This window comes from Oreochromis niloticus, linkage group LG9 (genome assembly GCF_001858045.2).
Source record: "Oreochromis niloticus isolate F11D_XX linkage group LG9, O_niloticus_UMD_NMBU, whole genome shotgun sequence".
Taxonomy (NCBI): Eukaryota; Metazoa; Chordata; class Actinopteri; order Cichliformes; family Cichlidae; genus Oreochromis; species Oreochromis niloticus.
This window is the reverse complement of record NC_031974.2, coordinates 33,207,175-33,224,104: the sequence shown is the minus strand read 5'-3', so window position 1 is coordinate 33,224,104 and position 16,930 is coordinate 33,207,175. Positions and strand designations below refer to the sequence as shown.

Here is a 16,930-nt window from a genome sequence, read left to right as displayed (position 1 = left end):
GGGTCATATGATTGTTGGGTTTTTCTCTGTATGTATTATTGTGCGATCTATTGTACAATATAAAGCGCCTTGAGGTGACTTTTGTTGCGGTTGGGCGCTGTATAAATAAAATTGAATTGAATGATAATGCAGGATAAACACCAACACGGGGATTTCAGATCGTACAAGATCCAGACTCCACCTTTACTCTATATGACCAGTAATATCTTTTAGAGTGTATGCGTCATCTTCTATATCACATTAGAAAAGGTGTTGCTGTTGCTGTTTATTCCTTCATAGATGTTCTCTTTTTGACATACAGTTTGTAAGCTCAGTGTACGCCATTCTCCTTAGGCCATTTACAGTAATTAAAAATGAATCCTAGACTCATCCTCGTGACCCTTACAGTTCTAGTCGTAAGTGCTTCTGGACATCTGGATATGAATGTTTTGGCAGTATCGGGCTTTCAGTCATTTCTGTGACGTGTTCTTTTTCTGGGATGAAATGACTGCACAACAAACATTGTGAAGAGCAGGAAATTTACATTTTGTAGACAGACTGACTAACACAGTAGTAACAGAGAGTCCAAGAAGCTTGGTGCAGATCTGAGAAAGAGTCAGAAAAGTCTCTTGGGGTCACTTCTAAAGAACTGCGTACTGCTTGAGGTCAGACTCAAACTTCTACGCTCAGCTGAGAGGAAACTGTAACGTGCTGGAACATCACTGTCACTGTCTGTAACTAAGTGAGTTTTACATTGCAGCAGAATGACAAATTGTTGTCCAAGAAGGAAGCCCTTCACCATTAAACTTGGCGAAATTTACCAGAGGCTTGCTTGGAAAAACACCAAGAACACCACCAACTGTTAAGCATGGTGGTGGTAACATCAGTTGAAATGGTACATTGAACAGCGTGAATATTATAATAAAGGAAAGAGACCATGTCTCATTTTTTCCACAACACCTCAAACCATCAGTTGGAAATTGAATGTGACCAGGTGTTTCCACAGGGTAGTAACCTAAACATAAACTAAAGCAAGTGAGATAGATAAAACAGGAACAACTTTTCCAGAGTCCTGCCCACAAACCAGTGCAAACTGTTTGGACCTTGCTTATGAATGCAACCATTTTAACTGGACTCTACTAATTCTTCATAGAAGAGTTCTCAAATATCCAACCAGATTTATTTTGTGTTTCTACGTCCTAACTGACCTCGGGACTGGAAACTCCTTTTATCCCTACACCACAATCCTCAATGACGTTCACATTACTGTTGTATGCGTCGACCTGATGCGTTAGGTTACAGCACAGGGTTAGGGATAGTCAGCGCTGTAACTCTGTAACTCTGTTCCTGTGCCAGGGAAAGAGTAGTCTAAAGAAATCTTTGAAAGCCCAGTATTGCCTTGACATTCATGTCTATGATGAGTGTCAGTAAACTTAAAACCACAACTGTACGTGTCTACCTACAGTATGGCTCATGCGAAAGAAGCACTTATAAACAGAAGGAAATCCCGTTATTCAGTATTAAGTTGTCTTTCAACTGGTTACTGATAACATTTTTACTGTTGCTTTGAACTGATGAAGTGCAGCCTTTCACTGAAGTGCTGTGGACTGATATTTAAGATGGACGGCAGCAGCCACAGTTTGAAGCTACGCTTCTTCTATAACAGCACTACATGTAAAGTTAAATGGAACCGGAGCAGAAACACCTTTTGATGTACCTGAACAGAGTCGATCCTGAATCAAATGACTGTCAAAGAGTACATTTCTAATGAACTAGAACAAAACTGGTTTGTTTCTAAATGTATTGCATGCTGTACTTCTAAACTTATCACATAGATAAAGCAGTGGTGTGATGAAGTAATTACAGCCTTTTCACACCTTTGCAAGAATCTGCGTTAAAAGTTTGTGACAAGGATCAGATGTTGGGACCCCAAAATAGGAGGTAATTGAAATAATGCTGTAAAATAACTGTGTCAGGTGCAGTTTCTCCTTCCTGTGTTCTCTGCAGCTGTAGTAAAAAATCGTGGTGATGTCAACATTGTAAAGGGTTTGTGCTATCAATTCAAACACTAAACTGTCGTTTGCCTGTTTAATGAAGGTGTTCACATCTTCTTTTTTTCTTTCTAGACAAAAACTTGTCTTTGAAATTAAAAACCAATGACCCTTGACAGTGCATGGATGCAAACGTACGAAACACCAGGCTCTGCAGACAGAAAGACAAAAACAAGGACGAACGCACACATAAAAAGCTTTGGACCTGAACTTATCACACACGTAGTAAGATTAAATCACACTCGCTCCTGTCTTCTTGCCAGTGTTTGCATATTATACTGTACATAGAATAATGGCGCATTCGGCTGGTCGTTGTAAACTGGCAAACTTGTGTAATTACGGATCACATGACAAACGCTTATGTACATAGTAGAAGCATTCTGGGTGCATGCTCAGGAGAAAAAGAAAGTAAGGACCAATGAAATCTGAGGTAGCAAATTCAACCTATGATAAACTAGAATCACTCGAGACGTTTTCCCTTTATGCATGAGCTTTGATGTGACGTTACACATCCAAGCGTTCCAGTATCCAGTCACTGCTGACTTCATCGTGTCAAAGATGATCCAACACAACTTTGCTGTAAGGTCACAACTCATAGCTCATGAAATTAGTAAGCTGGGTTTTTTGTGGTTTTTTTATTTTTAATTTTTTGGTGCACTGTTCTTGTGGAAAACTTGTAAGTTTGCCAGTTTACCTGTTTGTGACGCTGCCTAAGCGTGCCAAATGTTCTTCACTCCCTAGCAAATCTGTACAATGTTTATGACAGGGCAGCTGATATGTTCATCAAGAAAATTCATGGCTTTTAACCCTCCAGTTCCCACCCCTGAGGTGCAAACCAGCCAATCCAGTGTGCTCTTGGGAAGTGTGGAACATCAGCTCCACCTCTTGGGTGTAGGTCTTCAGGGGGAAGGAACCAATGACAGGACGAGACAGCAGGACTCCTGTTAGGCCAGCTAACACTACAATTTACCAGTTTGAGAGTTTATCGGAAGCGCCATGGACATATAGAATAGAATAATCATAATATCAATAGGATTTTCAGTGCAAGACGTAAATGGCTACTTGTTTCGTCATTCTGTTCAATGTTGTCTTCGATGGTACTTGTCAGTCATCCAACACTGGATACAGCAGTAAAGGGATTCTTCTACAAGTTAGCAGTCATTTATATGTAAGTCTGAAAGAGCGACATCCTAAGAAGGACGACTGAGAGGTCCAGACCAGGCTATGTTCACTCAGTGTGTGGTTTTGGTTAAAGGTTGTACAATTGTGGGGCTCAGAAAGCTCCAAATGTTTCCCGAGGAGAGGGTGGGACTTCAGAAAGAGATGATGAAAGGCCTCGACCCCCTGCCTGGCTTCACGTTCTCTGAGCACTGAGTCCTTATTGAGAGGTTGACAGTGAAGATACAGTAGCTGGGTGCCCTAAAGGGTTTAAGTGGCAGGTACAGTAGGTGTCTCCTGAAATCCAAAGTGCCACATGGAGCGGTGGAACCAGGAGGAACTTAAACAGTTGCTGAACATAGCAGTCTCATTTTCTCTGTGTCCCTGCCTTGAGCCCACTCTCCTTCCCCTCAGCCCTGCGTCTTCTTTAGCTCCCCCCTGGGTCGGAGCTGTGTCTCTGTGGTGTCCGTGAGTCCAGGGGTGTCTGTGGTTCTTGGAGCGATAGCCTCCGTGGGGTTTCAGGATCCAGCGGTGAGACTCCTGTTGCAGCAGCTGTCCCAGCACCTATGCATACCCCTGAACCAAAATCTAACCCTGCTCCTAAGCTAGAAACTGCACCCTCCCCACTCCCTAACTCTAAACCTAAACCTGAACCTGAACCTACCACTGCCACTGAAACGACTCCAGCTCCACCGCCTAGTCCGAGATGCGGGCCTCGTCTGTCCAGTCCAGAAGGGGCAAGCTGGCTCTGGCTGGTGTTGATCAGAGGCGTGTCCTGGGGCTGCAGCGAGTCAATAGGTTTAGTTGGGAACTCCTCAAAGTCCTGGGAATGCAGGATCTGTAGGGAAAGAAGCTGAGAGGTCAGTGGGATTGCATGCAATTTATAGTGCTTTGCAAGAACAGAAAAAATGAGTCAAGACTTCCTACCTGTGTGTGTTGCAAAAAATCCAAACGTGTGTTTTTGGCTATGTTGATATGTCAATATATGTGTAAAATGTTTTGTGATTGACATGATTGTGGTCAGATCTGCGGAGATAGGTTTAGGGTTTGGTGTGTGGGGTTACAAAACGTTACAAAACTATGACATCACAACAATGTGATTGGTCACTTGCAGTGTTGAACCTGGACCACCATTAATTATGATGATCCAGGAACAATATCAACACGGGAGTATCAGATCGTTTGGCTAAAGAGGCCGTCTGGGACGGGAATGCTCTCTCCATCCTCATACGTGATCACGCACCCTGATGCTCCACTTCAAGGTTGTGTCGTCATATCGAAGTTTAAATTCTGGACAGACTGTATTTTGGTAGCATCATCACATCACTGTTGAATCTTGAGCTTAATATTTGTGGGATTTAATGTATCTACTAAGAGACATGCTTAAACGTCAAACATGTTACTGACAGATCAGCAGGGTGAGATGTGCCAGTACGTTTTTCACCTGTGACAGAGAGGCCAGTGTGTCTGTCTCAAGAGGTGTACCAGGAGGAACCACTCCATCTCCCGGACCGGGTCCTGGACCGGGACCTGGGTAGGGTGAGGCCTGAAAAGAAAACAGCATCTTGTTAGTGAGCGTGAAGTGTAACCCACTACGACAGTGAGGTCCCATATGCTGTGTGCGTTAGTACCTGAGGTGGTGATGAAACAGCGCTGTAGGCTGGAGGTACCAGCGCCATCTGCCTCTGCAGCAGCTGCATGATCACGCCGATGTCCGTTGACATGCGACTCTCTAACCTTCACAGTGTGTAAGAGATGATCTGCTGTTAAGAGTCTATTATTATTATTATTTTAAATTTGATCCATAATTAATGTCAGTTTCAAAAAGAAAGGAAGTTAGCAGTAAAAATAAATGGTTGATGAGGAAGTTTAAAAAACAAAACAGACCAGACTGCTGATTGCATCTGTACCTACGCAAGAGTCGTATCCGATGCACTTTTTGAAACTTTGTTTTGCTAACGGTGCATTTCTCCTACCATCCTGCAGTTAGTCTGTTAAAAGTAAAGCAATTCTTTTTCCCCACAGGAGTTTTCTTTTATCTTTCCAGCAAACAAGCATCTTGGGGCACAGTCACACTCCAGATGTAGATAAATGTGTGCGGGACGCGTGCAGAAGTTTGTATCTCATCTTCTTTGTCCTATCTCAGGATAATTAGGAGCCAGTCTGCTGCTATTTTAAACTTGGCAAAACTTTTGAGGTCTAACAGAGGTTTTCAATATAAGCAGAGTCCCCCCCACAATGACACGCTCTATCCAGCAGAGGCATTCATCACTCTAACGTTAAGCTGGAGATATAGCCTCTCTCAGCAGCTACAGCTCAGCACAGAGGAGTACAAGCGTTTGATCTCAACTGGACCTGCAATGTTTCCCCTGCTGCAGCAGAGAGAGGAGAAGCTCTCTGTAGAGGCATTAAAAAAGAAAAAAAGCCTCAGGCCAACCCTGCTAGTTGTACCTGTTGAGCTGTTTCTGCAGCAGGTCCAGGCGTGTGTCCAGCTGGTTGCGTTGCTGTCGGCTCAAGCTGTGCAGTGGCGTGTTGAGGGGCGGAGGGGAGGCAAGGCTGCAGCTGGGAACCTCCTGGTACTGACCACTCCCCCGGCTCTCTCCCCAGAAACTAAAGATGTTGGACACACCTGAGAATGCCCCTATATGAGGGTGGAGAGGGGAGGAGTGGGTGTGTATGTGAGTGTGCAAAGCAGTGGGAAAGGATGAGTGTATCTTCTGTCGTACCATACCTGACAGGGCATTGCAGGTGTTCCCAGGCTTGGGGTCTCCATCACCCTCGGTGTTCTCGGTAAAGGGCGGGACTTGCTTGTGTGGATTCTCTTGCATTGCAGAGGGAGGGGCGAGACCAGTCACTACTGACCCCTCCCCCTATAAGAGGAGCAGGACCAGAACATCCACATCAGTTTTACAGTGCCATCCTGTATAATAGTCACAGTGGTAGTGTGGAGTCGTACCTCATCACCACTGGAATGTGAGGACACTGAGCTTCGATGTGCCCCCCACGGTCTCTTAGACGCCTCCTCCTGTTTTTGATTGTGGGCCGTCTCTCGCTGTCTTCGTCTCACAGACTTATGGGACTTTTTTATTTCTCCAGCATCTGCATCATCTGGACAGATGCATAGATGGATAGATCAAAAAGGAGAAGATGGTCAGTGTAGCTGGATCAGAAGTAAGAAGATTAATATAGTATTTCTTTGACCTTTCAAGCAGATAAAATAATCTAATCTAATCTATTAAGTGCCAATTCACAACAGCAGTCACCTCAAGGCACTTTTTGTATTATAAGGTAAAGATTCTACATAGTAGAGAGAAAACCCAACAATCAGACTATGCTGTATGGGCAGCACTTGGCAACAGTGGGAAGGAAAAACTCCCTTTTAACAGGAAGAAACCTCCGGCAGAGCCAGGCTCAGGGACAGCCACGATTGATGTGGGGTGGGATGTGTGAAAAGACAAGAGAGACAGAAAGAAACAGATACTGTGGGAGAGAGAAGACAAACGTTAATGATGTGTAACACCAGGGGAAACAGTGGCCATCATGGGAAGCCCCCCAGCAGCTGCACCTATAACAGAATAAGTACGGGATGGTTCTGGGTCAGGGCCTAATTTCAAATCTCCTGAAACCAAACTGGGAGCTGATTCCAGAGGAGTGGGACAGTTGAAGCCTCCCATTCTACTTTTAGAAACTCTAGGAACAATCTGAGATTGCAGTCTGTCTGAGAGCTCTGTTATTATAATGTGGTACACTATGGGCTCTTTAATGTATGGTTATTCAAAATTTCTATGTGAGAAGAAGGATTTTAACAGGGAGCCAATGAAAAGGAGCCAGTATGGGAAGAATATGGCCTCTTTGGTCCTGTCACTGCAGCTTTTGAGCTTTTAGAACAGCCTGATAATAAGGAATGGTCCAGCACTGAAGTAATAACTAGCTTTTCAATGTCACTTTGAGACAGCATGTTTCTAATTTTAGAGCTATTGCGCACATAGAAGAAAGCAGTCCTGTGTGTTGAAGGACATATCCTGGTTAAAAATAACTCCAAGATTTCTGGCTGTGTTACTGGAGTCACGGTAATGTCCACAAGAGGATTTTTAGAGTCAGCTACAATCATTTCAGCTTCATCTGAATTTAGAAGGAGAAAATGACCTGTCAGCCCTGTCACCCAGGCACTAATACATTTACAACATGCCTGTGTGTAACCAAACAAACAGGAAAACTGGCTTCTAATAATAATAATGCCCAAGGGACGCATGTACAGAATAATACACAGAGTAAACATTCAGCAGCATAACTGAGTGTTCTGATGTAACGGTAAAACACTGATGAGACCCCGGGAAGGTGGGTTACCTTTTTCTGTGCGCCTTCTGAATGATAGTTTACGTCTCCTTAATTTGTTGAACCCCCCAGAGTTGGAGTCGTCACTGCTGGGAGAACCTGGGATCATGTTAGTCTGAAATATAAAACAGCGTTCATCATTTAACTTTTGAGGAGAAGTGTGGGATGTGATTTGTAAAAATAGGGAAAATAAGTCATCTTGGATTCTTTGCAATATCGGTAATGGATGGAAGAAAGACACCGTCATACCCGCAGCCAGAAACACCACCACACCGTATCTTATTAGCTCAGTCTTAAAAAAATGCTGTGTTATTAATAGACTTATTTCCTGAGTTGCATCAATATGCAACTGCAGAGCAGTGTGTGTGTACGTGTGTGTTGGGTACTCTATTTCCTTTCTCAGCAGGCACCGAGGGCGTGCCAATGCTGCGGCTTTCACAGTAACAAAAGGAGAAACATGGCTGCAAATTCAAAGCAGCTTGTCGACAAAGCAAAGACACACCATACAGAATTATTTCACTCACAATCAGGACAAGCCCAGGGATGTAGAGGCTGTTTTTAACCAGGCTTAGAGAGTGGAAACTCTGCCTGTGTACGAGCAACAGTGAAACAAACAGCACTGTCTACATTGTGACTTGCAAGCAGCTAAAAATCAGGTAGCTGCACCAGCTATCAGCCACAGCAGCTACCCACCCCCCACGTATCCTATTCAGTACCATCCAGAAGTCATAGTGTTCACACCTGGAACAGGACACCAGTCATACTCCTGCAGTACCTACACCTATGCTCAACCCTCTGGAATCCACTGAAAATCACATGATTTATTTGTTATGTGGATTTTATTGACAGTTTGATGCGTATAAATCTTACACCAGAAACAGACTGAGACCAACAAAATAACCATGCTTCTGTTGTCTGCTGTGGACAGTAAAGACAGAACAATAAATGGTTCTTCCTGTGAATGAAGCTCAAAGTTCTGCACATCTTGTTGGATTTTCTAATTTTTTATTTTACAAAATAATAATAATAAAAAAAGTAGGGCTTTTGTTAGGTATTGTATTGATATTTATGTATTTCGGTTATGAACCCGTGCCACTCTTTTATGAGATTTTATTGACATCTGCTCTGCGATGAGTTTGAAACTCACGTCTCTGAGGTTGAAAGTGATTTCCAGGTTGTTCCAGAAGTGATCTGCAAACTCAGGATACATGTCCAGCACCTCCAGAACATCTTCTCTCAAAATCTTATGAAGGTCGCAGTATGTTAGAGCCCTCACATCAGCATTGGATTTACCGGGTCGGTGATACAGGTTAATGGGCTCGCCAAAGATGTCGTTCTTCCCTGGGAAGGGAAAAAAGATTAGAAAAGCACTTATTTGATTATTTCATCTTATACAAGCAGTCAACAAAGCAATATTGTGATACATCAGGTAGAGCTGCAAGAAGAGAACTTAAATATCAGCTGTATAAATCATATTTTAAATGTTTGTCTCAGTGACTATAGCAAATAAAGTTTGTTGTTTCCAAAGCAGACTTTGGAAACATCTGTTACAATTTTGTTTCAGTTTTCCTTTCCAGTAACTTCAGACTGTATTTACAAATGAGTACTTGAAGTTAACTGATTATTTTTGTTGGTTAAGAAATAAAAATGAGCAAATGTGTGATGCATGCCTACACACTCCACGTCTACATGTATGTTACTCAAAAAATCGATCAGTGTCTTGTTCTACATCTTGTGTCATGTATGTGAAGCAGGCTCAACAAATGTGAATGACACCAGTGCTGCTGTTACCAGTAGATGGCAGAACCAGCTCATGGTTATGTGACTGTGTGTTAGGCAAGCTTCATGAAACAGATGAAAAACTCCTGTGCAGTATTTACTGTGTTGTCTAGCACAGTAAATACTGCAGTTTTTATAGATTAAAGGGTGAAAACAGAAGTTTTCTCTTAAAAACATTTGTTTTATGTGCTGTTTCAGTCGCCTGTGACCTCACAGTTACCAAGGAGACACATCTCTAGCCATTTTTTAAGTTCACCTGCTCGTTAAAGTAAACATCTAATCTGACAGTCACATGGTAGCAGTGACATGATCAACACGACTTGCTGAGGTTTCAACCGAGCATCAGAATGTGACTTTGAACATGGTCGTTGGTCCGAGTAGTTCTACTGCCATTTCTCCCCACCCCATTTCCAGGGTTTACAGAGAATGGGCCAACAAAGAGAAAATTTCTGGTGAGTGGATGTCGTCTGGGTGAGTCAGAGGAGCATCTCTGAATGCACAACATGAAGCAGAAGAGGGCAGAAGGGCTACAGCAGCAGAAGACCACACCGGGTGTCGCTCCAGTCGACTAAGAAGAGCAAACTGAAGCCACACTTTACACATGCTCCCCAAAATTGGACAATCGAAGGTTGGAAAAATGAAGCCTGGTCTGATGAGTCTTGATTTCTGCTGAGACAGGGTCACCATTTGGCATGAACAACACGAAAACATGGATCTGTCCTGCCTTATATCAATGGTTCAGGCTGCTGCTGGTCATGCAGTAGTGTTGGCTTAATTTAATATTGATGGTGACCATGGTGATCCGCTGTAACCAAAGTGTAGCCATCTACTGATGGCTGTTTCCAGCAGGATAATGTGTCACGTCTCAAAGATGAGTTGACTGTGCTGTAAATGACCTGCACAGTCTCCACATCTCAATCCAACAGAGCACCTTTGGGATCTGCTGGAATGGAAGATTCCCCTCGAGCTGACAGTGTAGCAACTGTGTGATGCTGTCAAGTTAATATGGAAGAAAATCTCTAACCCAGTGGTTCCTAAACTTTTTTTGCCAGGCCCCCCTTTGTTTTACAAGAAAAATGTTCGCGCCCCCCCACCACCTAAACACCCCCCCACCGCACAAACACATCCTCCAAACACACACACCCATATTTGCTCCATTGCGGTTTATTTCACACCTCAAACATTTAGTAAACAATTAAGCAAATACAAGTAAACGGCAATAAATTACAGGTAGTAATAAAATATACTACTAACTCTTTTACGCTGCGTCCACACCTACACGGGTATTTTTGAAAACGCAGCTGTTTCTATGCGTTTGGGCTTTTCGTCAACACGTAAACGGCGTTGCGATTCACCGAAAACGGAGATTATTTAAAACTCCTTTTTTGCGTTTACGTGTGGACGAGGATTACAGAGTTCGTCACGCAACGTCAAAGGTATGTGCCTCTTTTCACGTCATGCTGTGCGCCACGTTATTGTTTACATGAGATGAATTGCAGAATGGCAGATAGAGACAAAATACTGTTACTGTTAATCTGACTATCTGCAGGTTTTACATGCTTACATATACACACGCAGTTACTGGTCCTCCATTTAGAAAGGCAGAGGCGTCACGGTGTGATTATTTTACGTGTAGTTATTTTTTCCTGTGTAATAATGTTCAACATTGCTGTCAATACATTTTTCAAAAAATGCCTCTCTGTGCAAAATGGGTTTAAACACATAAACAGCTGTGGGATCCTGTTTGTCCGTGATTTGGAGAGCCCAGTGCTGCTCCCGACGCAGGGAAACTAATTCTGCAGGGGAGACCTACCTTGGCACTTGTGCAGGTGAAGCCAAAGGGAAGATATGCTTCACCATATTTTCTAGTCTTTGGCTTGGAAGGAAGTTGGTTTGGAAACATATTTGGCGATGCTTCATCTCCTGCTTTGCGTTTGTGTGGGAGCCCCGTCAAAAACCTGTCCACAGTGTCCAAGCGCTCTTTTTTTTTTTTTTTTTTCATACCGCCCTGCAATGGCTCTGCGCCCCCCCAGGGGGCGGGCCCCACACTTTGGGAACCTCTGCTCTAAACGATGTTTCTAGTGCCTTGTTTAAGCTACGCCTCAAAACATTAAGTCAGTTTTTCACGCAAAACGGGTACAAACCAGTACGAGGAAGGTGCACCTATAAAGTTTCCTGTGAAAACCAGTCATAAAGGTCTCAACAATATTCCATGTATCCATGTTTCCTAATCACGTATACAATTAGGCTTGCATCACTTGCAAATGTGAAACATTGCTTGAAATGTTGTTACTTTTTTGAGTGTGATCCGGGTAGTTTATGGTAATATCAAAACACTGTCCTATCTCTGTTGTCATGTTGCCTCTCTCTACAAATGTAAGTGAAAGCATGAATATCCTCATTAATTTACCCAAGATGGCTACCACCACGTCTCCTCTCAGTATCTCTATGGATCCCCTGGATATGAAGTAGAGGGCAGTCAGGACATCGCCAGCGTGGACCAGCGTATCACCCGGGGGTGCGTGGGTGGTCTTGAACTTCATGGCCAGCGCTCTGAGGCAGCCCTTCGTGGAGCCTTTAAAAGCCTTACAGTTCTGCAGCAACGTCCGGTTAAGATGGAGGCAGATATCAGCCTGGAGACACTCAGGGAAACCTTTCAGCACCTGGGGAGAAGAAGCAGGGAGACACGAGGAAAATAAAGAGGTGAATGAAAGTAGGCGATAAAAAGGTGAAAGATGCAAAATAAAGACCGAAAGGAAGGTAAAGTAGGAGGAGAGAGAAAGGAGAAGGCAAGATAAGAAGAGAGACGAGGTGGGAGAAAGGAAGGACGAGCACGAGGTTATGACAGACGCTATTAGCGGCGACTGAATGATATGTCAAGTTCAGAACATAAAGCAAATGTCACATAAATGTCACAGATTATGGAATCGTTTAAAGGAATAATAAAAAGAGGAGCCTTTACTGTCTTTATCACCTTCATCCCTACTGCGAAACACTCACGGGACATTAGCCTTTTACTGTTATTACACCACTCCACAAACGAACACGACAAAACTAAACTATCTATACATTTATCAGATATTGGTTTTAAGCCTCAGAGACATCACAGCTTGAATTTAATCCCTGACAATTTTAACCTCTGCGTATAAGACGAGCGTGAGCAGCACTGATTGAGGCCTCGGCAATGATTTTCTTTCTTCTTTTTTTTGAACTACAGTGCAAATGATTTCAAACTATATTTCAGCGGGCATATCGGAACAGAGTCAGCAGGCCCACAGAGTGTAATTAATATGAAGGATTGGTGAAATTTTAATGAGTTCACTGCGAGCGTGGAAGGCTGTTTTCGAGCAGCAGACTCTGGGCTTCTCCTGTAGCTCCCTGGCTGACTTCACAGAACAGAACTGCACCTAGAACACCCACACTGCTGTTCTCCCTCACCATTTCTCTCACTTTCATCCATTTCAAGCTCCGCTCTTCATTTCAGCCTTCGCTGGGCTCCCTCTTTATCTCCCGCTGCCCATTTCTCCCCATCCTCAGCTCACTCTCTTTTTATTTCCCAATAAAGGTATGTTAAGCAGCCCTGTTTGTAACCTCTTTCTATCTTTTACCACATGCAAACCCTCTTAAATGTTTCAAGGCTCTGTTTGTTGTTGCGTTATAGTTTTGTGGCCTCTTTTTTGCTGAAAACAACTCCCCATATAGGAAAATGTGAAAATGTGTTTTGGATATTCAAAGTTACAGAGTACAAAGGCCTCTGTCCTCAAAGACCCCCAATACCTTATCTATGCACACTAGAGAATATAAACACAAAGGCGGATTACATCATCTGCATCAGCAGTGGAGGTACGTTTCCACTTGCTCTCTGAGGCTGCCTTCAATAAGCATTAAGCTCCTGAGAATAGGCAGGGCAGAGAGTAGTAGCCTGGAGCCTAAACTCAGTGTTTCAGTGTGCGGAGAGAGAAAATCAACCTGAAACTGTTACAGCATCAGGAACACAATAGAAATGATACCTCCAGTGGGTGGTGCTCTGTGCTGTTCTCAGTCCATCACCTGGGTGTATATGGCTCCTACTGAAACATGAAATGGATGACATCTGTGATCATTTTTATGATTACTAATAAAAATAATTAGCAGTTGTGATCTCTTTAAGACTTTAGTGTATACCCAGGTAGCTGTTACAAAGACTGACAGTTCCATCAGGCTCAGCTGCAGTTTTTATTTAGTGCTAATTAACAAATGTTAGCCTGCAGACTTGCTAAATTAGGATATGCTAGCATTTAGCACAAAGCACCGCTGCACTGGTGTATATGACCACAGAGCAATGGTGTGATCTTTGAGAACACTCCCTTCTCCGCACTGATGACCTCTATTCTGTCTGCCTTATCAAACATGTGATTAATAAACTGCTTCCTTTGGCAACTACAGCCAGTTACCAGTGATGCAAGCCATGAGAGCAAATAGGAAACTACATGTGCGACTGAATGCTCAGCCAGCTTCCTCACAACTAGAAAAAAAAATCAGCAATTGCATTGATTCTTTTTTCACATTTGCCAACCAGAGGCAACCACTTGGATGTCCAGTGGTTGAGCATGCAGCACTCTCAAGGTGACCACGTTAGATAACAGTGCAATTACGCAGGTTTAAGGCAACCTGGGCATCCAAACAACTGCGATCCAACTCGACTGCAATCACTCAGATTGGTGAAGGTTTCCAAATAATTGCTGTACAATTTGTAAATGCAAAGAGATTGGCAACATGTTGCAATCAATCTGAGTCACTCTGCACCGATCTGTCACATTTGCAAAAGGGCACTTGATTCAACTGGCTCATGCTATAGTCCTATATAAAAGCAAGGTTGCTAAGCATCTGGGTTATTTTGCGTCTAACAGCAGCTACGTCACTGTTTGTGGATCACTTTTACCTGAGGTCATTTCAATTCAATTCAATGTTATTTACACAGCGCCAAATCACAACAACAGTCGTCTCAAGGCGCTTTATATTGTAAGGTCGACCCTACAATAATACATACGGAGAAAAAACAATCATATGACCCCCTATGAGCAAGCACTTTGGGGACAGTGGGAAGGAAAAACTCCCTTTTAACAGGAAGAAACTTCCGGCAGAACCAGGCTCAGGGAGGGGCGGGGCCATCTGCTGTGATTGGTTGGGCTGAGAGAAGGAAGACAGGATAAAGACATGCTGTGGAAGAGAGACAGAGATTCAGATTTGCTTGACCACTTAACCATGACAGACTCCTTACAAATTCTCCTTTACATAAACAAGTATAAACTAAGAGGCCATTTAACACTATTTGGCTGCAACTTGGGAGATGAGGCATGGCTGAGCTGGAGGAGTGACAGACAGTTGTGTTTATTCAAAAATGAGTGGGCTACCTCTCATGACAGAACAGGAGAGCCACACATAAATTGTGGCTGTGGTATCTGAGAGTGTGAGTAGTGATTGAACAAGAACAAATATTTCAAAAGTTTTGCTAAAGGAAGTAGAAGCAAGCTCCACGGGCAAACACAAGCGACTGTGGCTGGCAAGTCTTTTCCAGTTTTGGTGACCATGCAGTAGGTGAGCATTAACAGAGAGTGACTGAAGAAGGAAAGATCTTTTCACAGTAACTAAAAATTACTGTTCTTTCCTCCTTCATTCAGTTGGAAGGGCTCACTTTATTATAGAATCTGATCTAAATGTTAAATAGCCCCTCCCACCCTGTGGTGGTTAAATAGCCCCTCCCACCCTGTGGTGGTTAAATAGCCCCTCCCACCCTGTGGTGGTTAAATAGCCCCTCCCACCCTGTGGATGGAGGGATGGATTTGAAATAGCAGCCAACAAAAAAAGACTGCTTCATAGGCCTCATATCTTTTTTGGAACTTTTTTAATTAGTACTGTAAAAAATCGTGTCCCATCAGAGCATGTGTTATTAATGAACATATTCTTGCTGTGTCAGCTGTGCCTACAGTAGGAACACAGGATACTAAAGCAGTATATCTGCCTTCATGAATATCTTTGTATTTATTCTTTATCATTTATTTATACCCTCTTGCCACAGAGGGCGAGGGGGTAATAATGTGGGTACGATTCTCTCTCAGTCACATAAAAAATGTATTTTGATGCAAATAATTCTCATAATGTAAGCAGCAAACTAAAAGAAGCCAAACTGAAAATATGAGAGGTGCTCAGTGATTTAGTCATTTGCCATTTTCTGATTTCTTAGATTTTTCTTCCTGTATATTTGTCACACTTCAATGAACAGAGAAAGTTTAAATATGAGACAAAGACAACCTAAATAAATGCAACATGTCGTTTCTAAAAGAGGATTTCATTTATCCAAACCTACCTGGCCCCGTGTGAAAAACGACTGCGCCCTAAACCTGCTTATCCACCGGCAAAAGAAACAACTACATCAAAACAGAGCTGCTTCTCCCTGATTAACGTTCGTCTTGGACACGTACGCTCACTGTTCTTTAAATTGAAATAACACAGAGTGAGCACAGACTCATTTCTTTCTCCTTCCTCCCACTCTGATCTCAGCGCTCCTGCAGCTTTCAGCTTCACATCAGAGCTGCGTTGTTATTCTCGCCCATCTTCGTGAATGAAAGAGGTCACAGCTGATTAAATGTGGAGGCAGACTGACAAGGTCTGCTCCACACAATCATAATAATGACTACGGTAAACAAGCTCAAATCCGGCCTACTTCACCGGGCCTTCAAGAGAGTGACACGATGTGGGGAGAAGAAAGGGGCCGAGCAGGGTGATAAGCAAACCTGATTCCTCTCTGCTTCACTGATTTACTCATTACACTGAAGTGAAACAGCATTTCACTGATGGAGCGTTATGTTTGCACTGGGACTTTGCACCCAAACAGAGCTCCTCTGTGCTCGTCCACGACTACACAGCCAACGATGGGCTGCTGATTGGGCTCCGACTGGTAAGTTTTACAATAAATTTAGATGCTGGAAAATACTTAATGAAGTTATGGGCAGATGTATTTATGAGCTTACAATCTGTAGACGGTGCACAGGCAACTTTTAAACGTCTATATTTTTCAGTTATACCAGACACAGCATGCAGACAGTAACATTAAAGAAGATGTACGGCTGCACCACTGTTTCCCCCCAGTGTCACTTTCAGGTCAGAAACCCCTCGTGCTACAGACAGAGCAACATGTGAACCAATACGCTCACAGGTTCAGGCTGAGGTGGACTATGTACAGCACATGTTTGAAGTGCTGCGTTTGTGTTCACTGACACATGTGACTCACTGTGCCCGTGGGTGTCAAAGCTCCAGCTTGTTTCAAAGTGCTTTCTCCTACTCTGGTGGTAAAACACATTAAAATGAACATCTCTCCTCTCACGCTTTAATATGTGTAAAATACATCTGGCAGCACAACGTGATGAACACGTGCGTGTGCAGATTAGGCTTCATGCATGTGAACAAATTGACAGAAATCCATGAATGTTGCAAAGCTTCCTTGCAGCCCTTCTTGTGTCACGTGTTTATACGCAGCATTCTTATTTTCTCTGATGATGCTGAGTCTTCTAATTGTCCCATTAACGTACAACACAGGCTCAAACGCTGAGTGTATCACACTCCACATGAGGTTAAAGATTGGGTGTACC

General features: G+C 43.2%; 1 protein-coding gene across 1 annotated transcript in view; it reads right to left on the bottom strand.

Annotated features, from left to right (window-relative positions):
* kcnh2b (potassium voltage-gated channel, subfamily H (eag-related), member 2b) overlaps nt 1-16,930 on the bottom strand; it is a 238,851-nt gene continuing 221,921 nt past the window's right edge. The window contains exons 15-23 of the mRNA XM_019362965.2: nt 11,713-11,965; nt 8,671-8,864; nt 7,536-7,638; nt 6,145-6,296; nt 5,920-6,058; nt 5,640-5,829; nt 4,820-4,925; nt 4,633-4,734; nt 1-4,026 (exon numbers count right to left, since the gene is read on the bottom strand). Coding sequence (XP_019218510.1) covers nt 3,616-4,026; nt 4,633-4,734; nt 4,820-4,925; nt 5,640-5,829; nt 5,920-6,058; nt 6,145-6,296; nt 7,536-7,638; nt 8,671-8,864; nt 11,713-11,965 — 1,650 coding nt within the window. The 3' untranslated portion in view covers nt 1-3,615. The remainder of the gene's footprint in view (nt 4,027-4,632; nt 4,735-4,819; nt 4,926-5,639; nt 5,830-5,919; nt 6,059-6,144; nt 6,297-7,535; nt 7,639-8,670; nt 8,865-11,712; nt 11,966-16,930) is intronic.